This window comes from Puma concolor, chromosome E1, assembly GCF_028749965.1.
Source record: "Puma concolor isolate L17-30 chromosome E1, mPumCon1.1.hap2, whole genome shotgun sequence".
NCBI lineage: Eukaryota > Metazoa > Chordata > Mammalia > Carnivora > Felidae > Puma > Puma concolor.
The window spans coordinates 14743872-14762618 of record NC_141680.1 but is presented as its reverse complement, the minus strand read 5'-3'; the positions used below and the strand labels follow the sequence as shown (position 1 = coordinate 14762618).

Below are 18747 nucleotides of genomic sequence, written 5' to 3'. Positions count from 1 at the left end.
TTAAATCATTAGCCATTGGCGATTGAATCAAGCCCAGCCCCTCTTCCCTCTTTGGAGGTCTGAGAGAGAGGTCTGGCCTTCTAATCATGTGATTGGTTCTCTTGGCAACCGGCTTCCACCCCTAGGTGCTTCTAAAAGTCACCTCATTCACATAACAAGACACCTTTATCAGGCTCCGCACTTCTGAAACTACAAGGGTTTGGGGAGCTGTGAGCCAGGAACTGTAGACGAAGACCAAATGTGTATTTCCTATGAATCACAATATCCCAGGGTGCAATAAACAAGCACTGAGTGAATGAATGAATGAATGAATGAATGAATATATGAAGATATGTGTGACTCAAGTCCCAAGCTCCAAACCCCTCCTCTGTTGCTGTCTCTCACACAGCAGAGACCATGGCAGAGTGGCTAGGGGCACAGGCTCTGGAGCCAGCTCACTGGGTTCCAGTTCTGGCTCTATCACCAGCTATTCCGGTTATTTCTACTGCGTAATAAACTGCCCAGAAGCTTATGGCTTAAAACAGTGGTGACATTTATTTTGCTCAGGAATTTGCAGTTTGGGCGGGGCCTGGCAGGGATACTTCTGTCTGCTCTGCGGTCATCCTCTGGGGTGTTTCAAAGACTAGGGGATGGAATGGTCTGAAGGCTCGGTGGTTCATGTCTGGCATTTAAAGCTGGCTGTTGGCTTGAGGACTCAGTCCGTCACCACAGGGGCCTCTCCCTTTGCTCTGTCTTCTTGTGACCCAGGCCATCTCCCTGTGTGCTAGTTTGGGCTTCCTTACAGCATGGTGGTTGGGTTAAGGGGCAAGGACCCCAAGAGAGAGCCAGCAGAAGCTAGTTTACCTTTTCTTTTTAATTAAAAAAATTTTTTTTAAAAAATTTTTTATATTTGAGAGAGAGAGAGCGAGAGAGCGAGCATGAGCAGGGGAGGGGCAGAGAGATGGAGACAGAATCTGAAGCAGGCTTCAGGCTCTGAGCTGTCAGCACAGAGCCTGATGCGGGGCTCGATCTCACCGTGAGATCATGACCTGAGCCAAAGTCGGACACTTAACCCACTAAGCCACCCAGGAACCCGTTTTACCTTTTCTTATCCAGCCTTGGAAACGATGCGGCATTGCTTCTGCCTGACTCACAGATCCACACAGGTCCAGGAGGGCACGGAGATTCCATCTCTCAGTAGAGGGGTGTCTGTGTCACCTGGTAACAAGCACATGTGGGAACGCGGGATATATTATGGGATGGTGTGGCTGTCTTTGGAAAGTATAATAAATCTGCCACAGTTCCTTCCTAGGAGCGTGACCTTGAGCAAATTACTTAGTCTCTCTGTGCCCCGATTTTTCCATCTGTCAAATGGGACAACGTTAGTATGTACTTCACTGGGTTGTTTCTTTAGCAGTGACTGTAGTCCCACCTACAGATCTCCCGGCCTCAGGTGAGGCGTTGGTGCAGGCTTTCACCAAGCTACAGGATCCAGCTCCAATTTCCCACCACTTGCATGGAATATGGGAGGCACCTCACTGTTCAGAGCCCTTTTGAGGTGGGGCTAGTAATGGGGAGAGAAGAGGGGACCTTGATGGAGTGTCTCCATTATTATGTCATTGTAAGTTAGCCTTGCTCCCTTCAAAGGGGCAAGGGACAAGTTTTGATGGAGATGTAACAAGGCTGGGACCCCAGCAGGATTTCTCTGTGCCTGGGAGGGCAAACCCTGCTAGGGCCCCCATCTTCATTCAGGGGAGTCACGAGAGATGAATCATGAACATGTTGTGTTTGAGCTGCAGGGCTTTAAAAAAAAAAAGTGTTTGAGGGAGCTCCTTGCCTCTTCTCTGTCCTCCCAGCCTGCCTCCACCTGAGTCACTGTTCATCTGCCAGAAGGACCACTCTCTCGCCCAGCTTGCCAAGGTTTGCTCATCCTGGCCCAGCTTGGGGCTGCTCCTTGGCTGGGCATTGGTGGGGGCCCAGCCTGGTGGTAGCTCACATCTAGTGCTGCCCTCATTCTCTATAGGAATGGCAGACTTGTTAAAAGCAGGGCCTCTGGTTTGAATTCTGCCATTGTCACCTACCAGCCCTGTGACCTTGGGCAAGTTCCTTAACCTCTCTGTGACTCCATTTCCTCACCGGGATAGAGGACACGATTGAGGCCAGGATTAAATAAAGTAAAAAGTATGACATAACTGGTTTGTGGGAGATTCTTGAGAAATGGGTACAGTTATTTGTTACAGATGAAAAAAATGCAGAGGGCGTTAAAGTGGTTTCTCCATAGCTATTATTCAATGTCAGAACGAGGGCTGGAACCCACGGTTGTTGCTGATCTCCTGCAAGACATAGAAGTCCCCCACACGTGTCTCCCAATCCCTTATGCCAGGGGAAAGTATGGCTACCATTCTAGAAATACAAACAAGATGCTCTCTTTTCTTTTTCTTTTTTTAAAGTTTTATTTATTTATTTAGAGAGAGTGTGTATGTGAGCAGGAGAGCGACAGAGAGAGAGAAAGAGAGAGAATCCCAAGCAGGCCCCACACTGTCAGCGCAGAGCCTGATGTGGGGCTCGAACTCACAAACCGTGAGATCATGACCAGAGCCGAAATCAAAAGTTGGGACACAACTGACTGAGCCACCCAGGCGCCCCAACACGCTCCCTTTTCTTCTTTGTGGTACCCAAAGTTGCCTGCAGAGGGTGCTGATGCCCACATTCCAGCCCATTCAGGAGAGGCTCTGCAGTAGGGGAGGGTCGGGAGTGACCCAGCTGGATGAAGTGAGAGCTAAGAGAGCTGGCTCCGTGATCTCCTTTAGCGAGATCTCCTTCAGACAGCTCCTAGTGCCCAAGACTTCCACAGGAAGCTCCAGGGACACCAAAGGTAATGGGAGTGTTGTAGTGGATTTGCTACCAGTGTTTCTCACTGGGCCAGAGTCATCAGGGGAGTTTGTTAAACATGCAGGTTCCCTGGTCCCTCCCCAGAACAATGGAGTCAGAATTTGAGCAGTTGCATTGGCTAACACACCTATAGGTCTATGCCAGGCATTCCTCTGAAGGCTTCATGCATATTAGCTCATTTACCCCTCCCAACAGTCCTCTGAGGTAGATACTATTATTATCCCCATTTTATAGATGAGGGGTGTGGTCTGACGCACAGAGAAGTTGAGGGACTTGCCCAAGGTCACACTGCTGGTAAGCAGCAGGGCTGGGGTTTGAACCATGTTCTTTTATTTATTTATTTTTTAATTTTTTTTTTTTCAACGTTTATTTATTTTTGGGACAGAGAGAGACAGAGCATGAACGGGGGAGGGGCAGAGAGAGAGGGAGACACAGAATCGGAAACAGGCTCCAGGTTCTGAGCCATCAGCCCAGAGCCTGACGCGGGGCTCGAACTCACGGACCGCGAGATCGTGACCTGGCTGAAGTCGGACGCTTAACCGACTGCGCCACCCAGGCGCCCCGAACCCATGTTCTTTTAAACCGCAGGTAACTCTCACACCCAGTGCATTTGAAAACCACTAATATATAACCCTGGGCCTGTCCCCTTTTTTATCTCTTTTTGCTTCCTATTATTTGTTATTATTTTAAGTAGTGTTTATTGTGCTTTTCTAATTATAGAAGTAAGACTTGCTTATTTCAGAAAACAGAAAAGAAGAAAAGAAGAAAAAATCATGATCCTTAATCTCACGCCTTAATAATATGGCCCTGAACATAATATTTAGCCTATTTTATTCCATTCAGAAATATGCCGTAAGTGTCTTCCCTTGTCATTACATGTACTTCTATACCTACTTTATATTGGCGGGAACGTACTCTGTTGTTGGGAGATGCTATCTTTCTTGAACCTACCCTGTTGGTAATTTAGGTCATTTCCATTGTTCCGTAGTTATGGCAACAATGAGCTGGAGACTCTGGAAAGTACAACTTGTCGCATGGCTCTGATTTTTTTTCTTCTTGGGATGGTGTGGAATTGAGAACAGGGTTGCCAGGTCAAAAAGCATGCATATGAAAAAAACAAACCTCTGTATTGAAGGAAAATGTACATGTAGAGAAGTGCACAGATTTTAAGTGTAGGGGTGAATGTCCATAAACTTGACTCACCCGTCTAAAACCAACACCCAGTTCCAAAAACAGGCCTTGATGTGTACTTCGGAAGCCCCCTTGGCGTGCATGTAAGGATTCTGATTTGTGTTGTTAAATTTCCTCCAGCAAAGTTGTATGTTGGTCTCCTCTGAGGTGTCTCAAGATTAAAGCACAAACTCTTTGCCTAAAAGCAGAATGGATGGAAGAACCATCTGGAGTCAGACAGGGAGAGAGAGATCTTGGCCTGCCCTTTCTGGGGCAAGACCTACTTCCCTTCAGGGTAGAAGAGATGGTCCCAGGACTTGGATCAGTGTCAGTGTGAGCCCCAGATAGTTTAAGGTTTTAAAGAAATGAGGCTTTGTAGCTGCTACCATTTCTGCTCTTGTTTGTTTATTTTTTAATTTTTATTAAAAAAACCTTTTTTTTTTTAGTGTTTATTTATTTTTGAGAGAGACAGAGACAGAATGCGAGTGGGTTGGGGCAGAGAGAGAGGGAGGCACAGAATCTGAAGCAGGCTCCAGGCTCTGAGCTGTCAGCACAGAGCCTGATGCAGGGTTCGAACTCACGAGCTATGAGATCAAGACCTGAGCCGAAGTCGGACGCTCAACCGACTGTGCCACCCAGGTGCCCCTGTTCGTTTATTTTTAAGAGCAAACCATTTATAGATTTAACATTTTTTTCTTTAAATTATAACATGTTAATGGTTAAAAAAAATCAAGCAGCACACAGGATGTAAAGTGGGGGAGTGAAAGTCCCCTCCCCCAAATTTCTAGTTCTGGTCCCTTCCTCAGAGGTAAACAGTCTTGGACCATTGCTTATGTTCTATTCCAGAAATTGTCTAGGCATGCATAAGAATTTACGTATTTATTTAAACTAATGAGATCCTGTTAGATGAACTGTTCTTTTTTTTTTTTCCTTAAACTCTTTTTCTAGGTTATCTTTATATAGTAACACACATAAATTCTGCCTTCTTTTCAGCGGCTCCATTGTATCCCATTGTATGCTTTTTCTCCAGTATGGTGACGGTCATTCATGTTTTGTATTTGCTGTTTCAGACAGCGATAAAACTAACATCTGTATGCAAGGATCTTGTCAACTGGTGTGAGTTTATATGTGGACTAAGTCTCTGAAGACAAAATTGTTGGCCCGAAGGGTGTGTGCACTTGAAATTTTAATAGATACTGCCAAATCTCTACAGTAATGATGGGAGTGCCTGTTACCTTATATCCACATACCATTTTTTGGGTTTCTTTTAACCTTTACTATCTGATGGGCAAGAGTGATACCTTGTCGTTATTTAAGAGATTTAAAAAAAAACTTTGTTTTTTTACACTTACTTATTTTTGAGAGACAGAGAGAGACAGAGCACAAGTGGGGGAGGGGCAGACAGAGAAGGAGACACGGAATCTGAAGCAGGCTCCGAGCTGACAGCACAGAGCCCGACGCGGGGCTCGAACCCACAGACCGCGAGATCATGACCTGAGCTGAAGTCGGACGCCCAACCGACTGAGCCACCCAGGAGCCCCAAGACATTTTAAGCTGTGATACATTTGATAGCTTTTTAGTGTCCAGCCAGGTTCTGCTTGCAGTTCTCTTGGTAGGCCGGCAGCACTGAGCAGATCAGAATAAACCACATGGTCATGGCTCAGGGTCATGCTCTTGGAGTCTGCTTTTCACTAGCACTGCTCTTGCAATTTTTTTTGTCATCATCTTGCTTTTCAGAACTCATGCAATGGGAAATTCAGTCTGGCCCTAGAGATAGCGCACGCGGGGAAGTGATCAGTGCACCATAAATCAAAGGGCAGATGTTAGATGTCATTTTGTCTCGATCCCCAAGTGTGGATTCCTAACTGATGCATGTTTGCTGGCTCTGAATGCCATTGCACCCTGTTTTCTGGAGACCAGAATGCCCTTCTCTGCCGCTGTTCTTTGTCCTCACCTGGCTTATGAAGGAAGCAGGGGTGAATGTTGCCTCCCCTTTGAGGAAAGTTCCACCGAAGCCCCCAAAAAAGCCTGTGACCTGCTCAAGGTGGTTTAGTGGTGGAGGTGGGAGGAGAGCTGAGCCCCACCCCGTCGTGCTGGTAGTTCATGCTGCGTGTGGAGCGGGGGCGGATCTAGGCCAAATGATCTAGTGCCGGCTTCTCCAGGGGCATCTGTTTCCGGAGCTTCCTGTAACTGCTCGTCCCCAAGCCTGGGAAAGGAGCTTGTCTCCTCTTTCAGCTCCCACTAGCGGCTGTGAGGACAGAGCTGTCCAAGCAGAGGAAACCACATGGTCTCTCCCTTCCCTCCCGCCCCGGAGGGCCTGCAGATCGGGTGGAGGGGCAGGGGCTTGGGCTTCCTCCTCCTCCCACTCCAGCCGGCTTTCTCAACTCTACATTCCTCTAAAGCCCAGACAGCTGGGTGGGTTCCCTGGAGCTCTGTCCTGAGCTTGGGGCTCTGGCTGGGACTTGTTCCCCAGCTGGACCAGGAACACCCACAGGCCTCCCCCACAGAAGCCAGGGCCTTGTGATTTGGTGACCCAGAGTTGGCTCTGTGGACGGGGCAAGGAGCGACCTCAGGACAGAAGGAGCCGGTCTAGCCTGGTGTTGGAAAGACTTGGGCACTCGTCTTTCCGACTTCATTCTTGTCTTCTCTTAGCTGTTGAGCTGTACTTTTCTTTCGTGCTTAGGCTCCCTTGTCTGTAACATGGGCCCTGTGTGAATGGGGCATTTGTGCGGGTTCCAAAGGGGCAGTTTGATCTGGGGACTGGCACTTGCCGATGCAGACCATTTTATAGAACAGTGACTGTTAACTTGGTCTCTGGAATCAGACCTAGCTCTGCCACCATTGTGCCGGGCAAATTTTGTCAAGTTCCTTCACCTTTCTGTGTCTCAGCGTCCTCCTCTATAAAATGAGGATAGCGGTGTTACCATCTCAGAGGTGGTCGTGAGATCGAAAGGAGCTAAGCGGTGAGGTCGGCGCTGGCCCATAGTACGCTCACAGATACAGGCGCTGCCCTTGGCTCCTCTGTACCCATAGCTTGTCTCCACTCTGACTGCTCCGTAATCTGAGTCATCGGAGGTCAGGGAGGAAGCTGGGCTGTGCTTGGTGGGGGTAGAAGGGCTGGGCCTGGCTCACAGGGTGCTTCTCTTTTCTCTTGACTCACATTCCTTCCCAGAGAGCATTCAGACCCCTCGCTGCCCACCCCCACATGGAAGAGGAACTGAGGGGTCAGAGCAGGGGCGACAGGAAGCTGAGCGGGACCGGAGGAGGGGGCGGAATTGTAATAGATAATAATTATAATAGCTCCCATAATGGTGTGGGAGCCCTGTGCTAAGTGTTTACATTTATTTATAATCTTGTGAGCTTGGTGGCAGCCACCATATCATAGAGGAGTACACTGAGGCCTCGGAGGTTAGGTTATGTGTTGGCAGTCACATGGCTCCAAAGCTTGGGAGACTGGCGCTGAGGGAAAGAGAGTGGAAGCTTGCTCTAGAATACCTCTCACCTCCCTCTAGAGCTCAGAGAGTAAAACATAAGCCATCTGGGAACCTCCCTCTCTTCCTCCAGGCCCTCACTCTGAGGATTGAGGAAGGCATGGGTCCATCTGGACTCTCCAAGGTTCCCAGATCTTAGTGGCTTCAGGGACATCCGGGATGCTGTGAGTCCTGCACCCCTTCCTGCTGACACAGCCAGGCTATTGCCGCTCCTTGGCCAAGGATCTGAGTGTTGCATTACTCCTTGTCTTTTGTGTTAATATGCAAGAGACCAGAACTCCAGGTGGGAGATTTCAGCCTCTAGGTGGCAGCAGCTGGGACCTTGAAATGCTCCTCCCTGCCTGTTCCCCGGGGCGCCCTGCCGACCTCCAGATGCTGGCACCTGGGCCTGCATCCCTACTGGGTTGTGGCCTCCTACCTGGGTGTTCACCTGGGTATCTCTGTAGATTGAGAGGACCGGCATGAGAGCATCTCTCAGCGGCCTCTTCCCCTAGAATACGATGATGGACCACAGGAAAACAGGGTCACATGTGTGGACAGATAAGACTAGATGATGGGTACTCGGAAGTGCCCCAGCTTATTGGTATAACCCCACTTCATTGTCTCACACACTAAATCACGTGCTCCCATGATGGGTTCACTGTGAACTCCCTCTAATTGATGAAAAACTAAGTAATTTGCAACAGGAAATGTGTTGTTGGTTACCCGCATGACGGCCAGGCCCGTCTGCTTGGCCTGGAGTCAGGGTTGGTGAGGCAGCAGGCTGAGCAGCCACGGGTGTTTCTGACCTTCACTCTTACACACATCAGGCTCTCCCTCTTAGTTGGGACTTCCTCAGTGGAGAGTGAGAGAAATTCAATTCTATTTAAAAATTTTTTAAAAATATTAAAGAGAGAGAGAGAGAGAGAGAGCGCGTGCAAGCTAGCAAGCATGAGTGGGGGAGGGGCAGACAGAGAGGGAGACGCAGAATCTGTAACAGGCTCCAGGCTCTGAGCTGTCAGTGCAGAGCCTGACCCAGGGCTTGAACCCACGAATTGGGAGATCATGACCTGAGCCGAATCTGAGAGTCAGATGTCGAATGGACAGAGCTACCCAGGCACTCCGCCAGGAGATTTGATGATGTCCTGAAGACCTGACCTCTTCACTGGGTGGCAGTTCTTGCCCCTGCCCTCCTCTGTGTGGTGCTCCCATCCTGTGGTTTAGCAACCTAGGCAGGAGAAGGGGTGTGCTCTGGGAGTGAGTCTTGTTGGGTCCACTGACTTCTCCTGCCCCACTCCTGAGCTAGTTACTGTGGTTGCCCTGGTTGGTCAGGCTGGCCAGGTACTCCCTCTGGGGGTGGATGGAGCACAGAACTGTTTTACTCAGAGGGAGGCCAAGTGGATGCAGGGCGAGTAGGACCCAAGGTGTCCATGGTGCCTGTTGAGCATCTGTGGGGTGGGTGCAGTGTGGGGAGAGGTCTGGGCACGGAGTGGACATCCAGCGGGAAGCCAGTGGTCTGACGCAAGCCCAGAGGGTGAACCACAGCATCCTTCCTTTCCTGGTGAAGGTGGGGGCGGAGTATTCGGCCTGAACTGAGGACCACCAGGCTTCTGCCGAGAGGCCTGCTGCCTTAGAGGAAAGGATCCCACCCTTGCCACTCCCAGACCTGAGCTGAGCCTGCAGCCCATCCAGCGTGCCACCTGCCGCCCACGTAGCCTTCCCTGCTTCAGCGGAGTCAAGAAAATAGAAATGCCTGTGCCCTTTGTCCATGACCTGGGGGTGGCCCTCTGGTCCCACAACACAGATCCAGTGCCCAGAGTGGCAGTGGACCCCAACCAGGAAACTGTGGGGAGGGTGGGCCAGTGAGAGAGGCCAGTGGCAGCAGCCACGGTAGCTTTATTTCCCTTCCTCCACTGCTTGGGGGAGCAGGGCAGGGGCCTGGTCCCCACCTGTGTCCCCCCGACCTAGTCTGTGGTAGCATATGTGCCACACCCCTCCATGGGCTGTCATTAGTGAGCACCTACTGTATACCTGGCATGGTCGGCATTGGTGCATGCAGAGATGAGGGCTAGCTTTTTCTCCCCGCTAGAAAGAAACACACTTGCACACACGTGCCACCTTCCCACTGCTGACCTCTGCTTGGGCACTTGAGGGCGTCTGAGAAACACAGATCTGTGACTGTGCGTGTGTACATGTGAACGTACCTTGAGGGCGTGTGTGCAGTCTGAGTGTGTGCACGTGGGTCTGTGTCCACGTGTGAGCCTGTGTCACGGGGAGTTGTGTGTATATGAGATGTATGTGCAGGTGTCTCTGTTGAGTCTATATGAACCTGCATGTGGATGTGCGGTACCTGTGCGCGTGTGTGTGTGGGTGTGTAACGACACTTATGTGAGCATGCCTGTGCACCTGTGGGTCCTGTGCATCTATATGTGCACACGTGCGTGTGCCCCTGTGCTCATGGCAGTGCACGTGTACTCGTGTCCACAAGTGTGTGGGTGTCCTTACCTGTGTGGGGCTGATTTATCTGGTGTGTGCTGAGCCATGGTGGAGCAGGAAGGCAGAGGTCCCATCCTGGGCAGCTGCAGGGAGTGGGTGTGAGGAGCCATCTGAAGGGCTCCCCAGCCTTCCAGCGAGCTCTTTCCCTCACAGGTATGTCTGTGGGACTCCTCCGGCCTCTTTTGGGTTCTGAGAAGCCAGGGCTGTGTGGGACCGAGCTGCCAACTCGGGCTGTGGTGCAATCTGCCAGCCGAGCCCCTTCCGGAGCTGCGGGTTCCTCTGGGCATGGGGAAGCTGCCCTCTGCGACCTCCCCTGCCTCCTTGGTGCCTCCTGGAGGGCAGGACACACCTCCCAGCCCCGCGGCCTCGCCCACAGGAAGTGCTGGGGTTGGGGGCAGGCAGTGGGGGAGGTGCCACACCCAGTGTCCCGCCCTACGCCTGTGGCCCTGCTGACCCCACTGCACTGTCACCTTTTTGCCAACAGTCCTGAGGACGTCGCTGGGTTCCGGGGCCCCACGGCCACAGCCATGTTTCGCAGGAAGCGCAGTGTCTCCTTTGGGGGCTTTGGATGGTGGGTGACAGATGGGACGGCGGTTGAAGGGATGGGAGCGAACCTAGCTGCGACGTCTTGCATCTGCTGGGGCTGCCTGTGTGAGCAGAGGGCTCAGGTTGTGCCTGAGATCCGGGTGGGTAGGAGGGTGCATTGCAGATGCCGTGGCCGGATGGAGGTGGCCGGGGTATCAGACATTAAGCTTTCCCTCACTCACCCTGGAGTAGGATCTAGGGAGTCCGGAGGGTTGGAGCCAGAGCCAGTGTGAACGAGGCTGCGTGGCTGTGGCTGAATGTTGTGTCTGTGCCTGTTCCCATGTGTGTGTGGCATGTCTGCAGCTCCCAGTCTGTACAGCCAGGTATGAAGTGTGTGCCTGGCTGGGTGGGTGTGCTGTGTGTGTGACCACGTGTGCACTCGGCGCTTCTGAGCAGGTGTGTGTGCACGTCTGGGCTTCTCCCGCTTTGAGTGCCCTTGTCTGGGCAGGTGTGCCACACACTCCTCCTGTGTCCGCTTTGTACGTGATGTTGTGATGGGGCGTCTCCTGCACAGGGGACCTCTGGGCTCAGTCCTCTCCGTGGCAAAGGTGGAGAAGGCAGGGCACACCCATCTGCACAGGTCCCGCCCCCCGCCCGGCCAGCCAATCCTGGCTCTGTCCCAGCCGGAGCAGCTGGGTTCGCGCTTCTCCCCTGGACCTCTGGGCCACCTTTTGCCACTAAGCTTCTGTCTGGGACAAGGGAGAAGCTCTTTCCTCCCTAGGGGGCCAGAAAACGGGGAGACCAAGGTCAAAGACTTGTCTATGGTTACCAGCTGCTGGCAGCTTCTCCTCAGCTGGGGAACGGGGTCAAGTGGTTTTCATTATCGGTTTCCTTTCAGCTTGTGGACCTGGGGCCTTGTCAAAGATTCCTGCTGCTGCAGGGAGGGTGGCCAGGGGTGCCCTGGTGTGGAGGCTGGTGGGCTAATTGGGGGGACACAGAGGCGAGGGACAGAGGGAGGGGGCCCAGGGTCTGGGAGGAGGTGGGTTCTGCTCCTCTGGCTGTTTACGCTTCTGTGTGTGTGCGGCTTTTGACTTCCCTTTTCCTCCTCTTTGGAGGCTCTTTGCCATCCACCCTCTGGCAGGAGGGGTTGTGGGTGCTCCATGTTTGGCAGTTAGGGACAGCGAGGATGACATGATGCTACAGGTGGCACAGTGTGGCCTAGTGCCTGCTCACAGGCCCTCCCTGATGGCGGGGCCAAGGGGTTCCTGTCCCGAGGGTGTGGTCTGGGTCCAAATCACCTAGTGTGCTTCCCAGTCAGGCTGGCTGGGATCGCTACAGGACAGGGCCCAGGCCATGAGAGGGTACCTCTGAGACCCACCCTCCTCTGGAAGGTGTGGAGCAGAACGAGGAACTGTGTGTGGCACGTTGTACGTGCTCAGTACACGCTTATGGAACGACTAAGTGAAGTGTTTCTTGCCCACGACAGGCATTGGGTAGGGGCTCATTGAGTCTGAGGGGGTGCAGGGCTTTCTGGTGGGCTTGGAGGGTTAGAGCAGCCGTCCTCTGGAGATGGCTGCCAGCTGGGAGGCTTGGAGACTAAAGTGCAGATTCCTGGAGCCTTGGTCCACTCCACACTGCGAACAGAATCTCAGGGGCCGGTATTTTGGAAGCTCCTTTGGATGCCAGGGTGGATAGCCAGTGGCATCAGCAGCAGACAAGGTGAAGAGAGAGAATGGGGTGGGGAGGAGGGAGAAGGCGCCAGGGAGAACCTTGGGAGTTTGGCTTTCTGAAAGAGAAAACCTCGGTTTCACGGCTACTGCCCTATCTCCTGTCTTGGCCCTGCAAAGGCCACAGGCCCTGCCCTCCCAGGGCCACACCCTAGCGTGGGAACCCTGTGGATAGATTGCCGGGTAGGTGTGGATGTGGGTGCTGGGCCAGGGGTTGCTGTGACCCACTGGGTGCTGTGCTGGTTGGGTTGAGAGGGCACCACACCAGAAGTCTGGGTTCTACTGCTGGCTCCACCTTGGCCTGTTGAGGAACTCAGACGGGACACTTCCCCTCTCTGGGTCTCAGTTTCCCCATGTGTAAGTGGGGGATTTCCACCTTATGCACAGGATGTCGTAAGAACTAAAAAGGATTCCTTGAGAAAATATAAAATGTAAAGGCTTGCTGTTGGGGTCATAGTTAGGTAGCTCCGTAGCTCTGGGTTACAAATATTACAGCAGAATGGGAGGCTCTGCTTCCTGGATTCACCCTCCCCGCTCTGGTGGGCTGAATGGGAGAGGAGGCAAGTCTGCATGCTAGAGGGTTTGGGGGCCCCATGAGACCCTTCAGGACCAGTTGTGGAGGCTCCATGGAAGGGGCCCAGGATGCAGTGGGGAAGAAGCTGGGAGGGACCTGGGCCAGGAGCTTTGGGGTGTGGCTTGTTTTGCTGCCGGAAACTGAGATCCAAAGGTGCTGGGAGTTTACTCAGAGTGAAAGGATCCCACCTCCCAACTCAGGGGCTTGGTGCTGACTTATGACAGCTCCGTGTCCTCCCTGTGTGGCCCCTGACACTGCTCCCATCCCCGTGCTGCCCTGGGAGTCGTGTGCAAGGAAGCTTGTGGCAAAGCTGAACATACAGGATAGGGCGGCTGAAAGATCTTTCCAGGGTTTCGAGCATCCTGGACGTGGTAGTGATTTGGGTGGCACTGATGGTGATGGTGACACAGGGGATGGTGGTGACACTGAGGGTAATGGTGACCTTTACAGTGATGGTGACACTGATGGTGATGCTGACATGGGGGTGTGGCGACACCGATGGTGATGGTGACAGTGGTGGTGTTGATGACATGGGGGTGGTGGTGGTGACACCGGTGGTTGTGACCCCTAAACAAGAGGAGATGCTGACAGTGGGAATCTCGCCCACCTTTCTGTCTGGAGAGAGGAAGGGGCTTCTTTTACCAGCCACGAGGGCTGGCATATGCACGGGGTAAAAATAGAAGCTTAGCAGCACTGCCTTGTCTTCCAGCAAGGGTGGGCGCAGCCTGGGGTGGAGGAGCTGGCTGCCAGGACAGCCTGCTGTGCGTGTGATCTTCCCTGCTCTGAGCTCCGTGCCTGACAATTCCCACTTGTCCGTGCACCCTGGAGCCTGCTCTTGGGTTCTGTCTCAGGAGTGGGGTCTGCCTCCTTGCATGGACTGGCAGCTCCTAGAACAGGAGGGTCCTTGTTGCTGGGGTGCTGGGGTGCTGGTATCTTTCCAAAGCAGAAGCCTGGGAAAGGTCGATGTGTTGAAGGTCCAGCTGCGGTGACTGATGCAGCTGGCTTGCAAATGCCTCTTGTGGAGTGGGGGCAATGAAGGGAGATGCTATATACAAAGGGATCTCTGGGTTTGGAGTCGGAACCTGGATTCAGACTGGGCCAGTGATGTTATCCTCCCGAGCCTCTGTTTCCTCATTTCTAAAATGGGAAGAATAACAGTACCTGCCTTGTAGGGTTATATGTGGCTCCAGCCCTCCCAGAGCTCACAGTCCTCTCTTCCTGGGCTGGAGGAGAGCCTCCGGCAGGAGCGGCTGTCCCCTCCAGGGCCCTGCCGGTCTGGTGGTCTAGACTGGCTAAGGGACCTGCCCTTCAGATGCTAGTTGGCAGCCTTCAGCCTCGGCACTGACCAAAGCCCTTGCTTTTCTCTTGGCAGGATCGACAAGACCATGCTGGCGAGCCTGAAGGTCAAGTAAGTAGCCACTTCCTGTTATGTAGCGATCAGAGATGATGGCAGGCCAGAGCTCCTGTGGGCCCCTCGTTTCCCCTGCGTTGTGGGGAACCAGAGTGGGGCTGTAGCATTTGTCAGATTCTCCGTCTCAGTCTTACGGGCTTTGGACTGGAGAGGTTGGACAGGGCTCTTGATTCCTGGGGTGTCTGGAGAAAAGCATGCTGGGATGGAAGCAGCAGGTGCCAGGTTGATGGTAATGCATACAGTGGTGTCTTTTAGGCCATAACTTGGACGTGAGAAAGATAATTTTATTTCCTATCCCCTTGATTATTATGTGAAGTCCCCGATCCCTCAGTCTTTCTGACATTCCTACCTACCTGGAAAATTGTGCCACATAGTTCTAAAGCCTCATGAAACACCCCAGTGTGCATGTGGTCAGTTGGCCACTGAGTCATCTGTTACCAGACAAATGTCATCCTGATGAGCCCAGCCCTGCGGCTCTCTGAGGCTTCAACACCAGATTCGGGGGCTGGGAGTTGTCTGCCGCGGTTTGCCATATGTCTGCCCGTCTGTCTGGGAAGCCCTGCGCAGACACACCTCTCTCCCAGAACCTCCACCTGCTCCTCCCTCACCGTCGTTGCTCCTTTTCCATGTGTATTTCTCCCCAGCCATTGTGTTTGCATCCTGATTCCCCTCCCCGCTTCAGACTTTGAAAAAGTCATTCCATCTTCATCCCTCCCTGGGCCATGAGTACTGACCAACCACCTGCTCCAATTGAGTGAATTGAAAAGGAGGGGAATTCTAGGAGGAAAAAATAGCATTGGTCACTAGCCCAAAATATTATCCTGCCATATGTGAGTTTGCTGGTGCATGAGAAATTCCTCCAATGAGTGTCCTCCTTCAGAGGCAGCTCCTCCCGCCTGTGACACCCCATCTCAGCTGAAAGGTTTTCCAGGCCGGCCTCCCTCTGCCATGCCATCTAGTTGCTAGCACTGGCTGTGTATGCCCTGGGTACAGGTCCCCGGGCAAAGCACAGCCGGTCTTGAGCGTCGGCAGATAGGGGTGAGAATAAGAAACTTCCCACTTTGGTCTGTTTTGCTCAGAACGGTGAGGGTAAGCAATTAGCAGGGCCGGGATGAGTGGCAGACAGTCCCTGCCTTCTGAGAGCTTTCTGCCGTGGGAGTAGTCTTGGAAGACTGCCAGGAGGAGGCAGCTTCTCTAGCGGCTCTTAAAGATGGGGCGGGACAATAGGTGCACCCGGGCCTATGCCGGTTGGCGTGGGGTGTGCATCAGTGTGGCTCAGTGTTCAGGGCAAATCGTCACTCATGGGCAAGGCATTTAACTTCTCCAGACTTCAGTTTTTGCATCCTTTGTCTGAAGTCTAATTTTCCGAGAGCTTCTTATCTGCGTATTGAATGAGAATTAGGCACGAAGCAGGGTTACTAAGCGGGGGTGGAGTGGTGGGAATGTTTCTTTTGGTGTTGTTTTGGGATGTTTAGTTCAATTTCACAGGCATTTATTGAGAGGCTGTTTAACGGGTAAAGATGATGTGTCTAACCTGGAAGGGAACTAGTTTCAAGGTGTAGTGAAGGGTTGGGGGCACTGGCCAGTGTTGGGATTGAGTATCTGGGGGGCAGTTTGAGGGCTTTGGTCCTAGGGAGGTAGTGCTGAGATGGCTGTTTGGGATGGTGTGTAGCACTGTGTTCTTACTGGTGCTTGGTTAATATTCTTCTGATTGCAAGAAAGAAAAACTCAGTGTAATATGGTTAAGCAGAAGAGAATACAGAAAAGATCCCAGGGTGTCTCAGGGAACCCAGGGGAGAAAGTGGAGCTAGAGTTCAGGAGGGGTTGAGCTGGAACTGGAGAGCCTCCCCAACAAGATTCCTGCTGGCTTCCTTGCAGTAACTGCTAAACTGATCCTAAAATTCATACAGAAATTTAAGGGTTGTTTTTTCTTTCTTTTTTTAAAAGATTATTTACTTATTTTGAGAGAGAGAAAAAGTCGGGGGGAAAGCGTACGAGCGGGGGAGGCGCAGAGAGAGAGAGAGAGAGAGAGAGAGGGAGGGAGAGAGAATCCCAAGCAAGCTCCGTGTTGTCAGCACAGAGCCTGACGTGGGGCTTGATCCCAAGAAATGTGAGACCTTGACCTGAACTGAGATCAAGAGTCAGACGCTGAACTGGCTGAGCCACCCAGGCACCCCTAAACTTATGGGTAGTCTTGAAAAAGAAGAACAAATTTCGAGGACTATACTTCCTGATTTTGAAATTTACTACAAGGCTACAGTAATCAAGACCATTTGGTACTGGTGTAAGGATAGCCATATAGATCAGTGAAACAGAATTCAGAGTCCAGAAATAAATCCCTCACTTTTTTTTTAAATCCCTCACTTTTGTGGTCAGTTGATTTTTCAACAAGTGTGCCAAGACAATTCAATAGAGAAAAATAGTCTTTCAACAAATGGTGCTGGTACAGCTATATCTACATCCAAAAGAATGAAATGGAACCCCTCTCTCACACCATATGTAAAAATTAACTTCAAATGGATCAAAGACCTAAATGTAAGAGCTAAACCTATAAAACTCTTAGAAGAAAACATAGGAGTAAATCTTTGTGACTTCGAATAAGGCAGTGGTTTCTTAGATATGACACCAAAAGCATAAGCAACAACAACAAATTGATAAATTGAACTTCATCCAAATCAAAAACTTCTGTGTTACAAAGGACACCATCAAGAAAGTGAACTGTCAATCCACAGAGTGGGAGAAAATATTTGCAAATCATATCTGATAAGGGACTTTTATCTAAAATACATAAAGAGCTCTCAACAATACAAAGACAACACAATTAGAAAATGTGCAAAGGATCTGAATAGACATTTCTCCAAAGAGGATACATAAATGGACAATAAGCACGTGAAAAGATGTTCAGCATCATTAGCCATCAGGGAAATATACACAAAAGCCACAGTGAGATACTACCTCACACCCATTAGAATGACTATAATCAGAAAGAAGATAATGGCAGGTATTGGTGTGGATGGGGAGAAACTGGAACCCTTGTTCACCGCTGGCTGCTGGGAATGTAAAATGGTGCAGCTGCTTTGGAAAACAATCTGGCAGTTTCTCAAAAGGTTAAACACAGAGTTACCATATGACCAGCAATTCCTCTCTTAAGTACATACCCAAGAGAAATGAAAATATATGTTGTTCATGTAGAAACTTGTAACACGAATGTTCATAGCGGCATGATTAATAATAGCCCAAAGTGGAGACAACCCAAATGTTTATCAACAGATGGATGGGTAAACAAAACGTGACACATCGATACAATGGCATACCATTTGGCCATCAAAAGAAACCAAGTACTGACACATATTACAACATAGATGAACTTTGGAAACATTATGCTAAGTGAAAGTCACAACCACATATTGTGTGATTCCATTTATATGAGAAGTCTAGAGTAAGCAAATCCACAGAGACAGAAAATAGATTCGTGGTTTCCTAGGGCTGGGGAGGTTGTTAGGGGGAGTGAGTGCTAAAGGATGCAGGTGTCTTTGTGGGGTGATGTAAATGTCCGAGGACCAGATAGTGGTGATGGTGGCACAACCTTGCGAATATACTAAAGCCATTGCATCGTGTACTTTAAAATGATGAATTGTATCATGTGTAAATTACATCTCAATAAAACTGTTGAAAAAGAGAGAGAATCTTACTGGCCCAGCTTGGGTCAGTTGTGTACCCCTGGTCCAATCAGTTTAGCTGGAGACATGAAGTTTTATGATAAAATATGGCTGCTGTGGTCACCTCTCTATGTGGGAGGGGTTAGTTCCCACGAAGAAAGGTGGTTTGTGGGCTGGACGGACACCATATGAGCTTTAAGCTAGCCACCCCCGCCACCCTGGGGACTAAAAGGGAGTTCAGTCCTTGTTTTTTCATTTGTCTTCCTCCCCTCCATTGATAGTCCCTAATGTGGAGATCTGCCTAGATGCCCAGGATATGGCTCTGCTCGCTGATATGTCCATTAGATTAACATTTTTAAAGTTTATTGATTTATTTTGAGAGTGAGAGCAAGCAGGGTACGGGCATTGAGAGAGGGAGAGAGAGAATCCCAAGTAGAATCTGCACTGTCAGCACAGAGCCTGATGTGGGGCTCGAACTCGAAAGTGAGACCATGACCTGACCCGAAATCAAGAGTCAGACGCTTAACCGACTGAGCCACCCAGGCGCCCCGCTGGTATGTCCCTTGGGAAGCCAACTACATGGGCTACAGCTCTCCTAGGCACCAGGGTGCCACCCTCCGTCTGCCTCCGCTGGGCGAGACCTCTTTCTCTCTACTAGTGTAGTCCGTTGACTTTGCTGAGCAGCAGACACCCCTGCGCTGTGGCCTGCGCTCTCAGTTGCGCTCTTTCTCCGGGGACCTAGCGCTCTCCACACAAAGACAGTCAGCGCGTATCTCCTGGAGGTGTCCCTGAGCCACCCAGCTCTGAAGGTGGGGGTTCTGGCCTCGCCACTGCTGAGCACTTA

At 51.2% G+C, this 18747-nt stretch overlaps 1 protein-coding gene across 5 annotated transcripts in view; it reads left to right on the top strand.

Moving 5' to 3' along the window:
* Window positions 1-18747, top strand: part of RAP1GAP2 (RAP1 GTPase activating protein 2) — a 227885-nt gene that overhangs the window by 24925 nt on the left and 184213 nt on the right. For 3 of the 5 annotated variants that reach the window (XR_015243925.1, XM_086686312.1, XM_086686316.1), the window contains one exon: window positions 14206-14241. Coding sequence is in view for 3 of the 5 variants with exons in the window: in XM_086686312.1 (XP_086542438.1) it covers window positions 14206-14241 (36 nt within the window). In the remaining 2 variants the exon portion in view is untranslated. Of the gene's footprint in view, window positions 1-10488; window positions 10579-14205; window positions 14242-18747 lie in introns of those variants that run through there. The other 2 variants (XM_086686315.1, XM_086686318.1) reach the window with 2 other exon arrangements.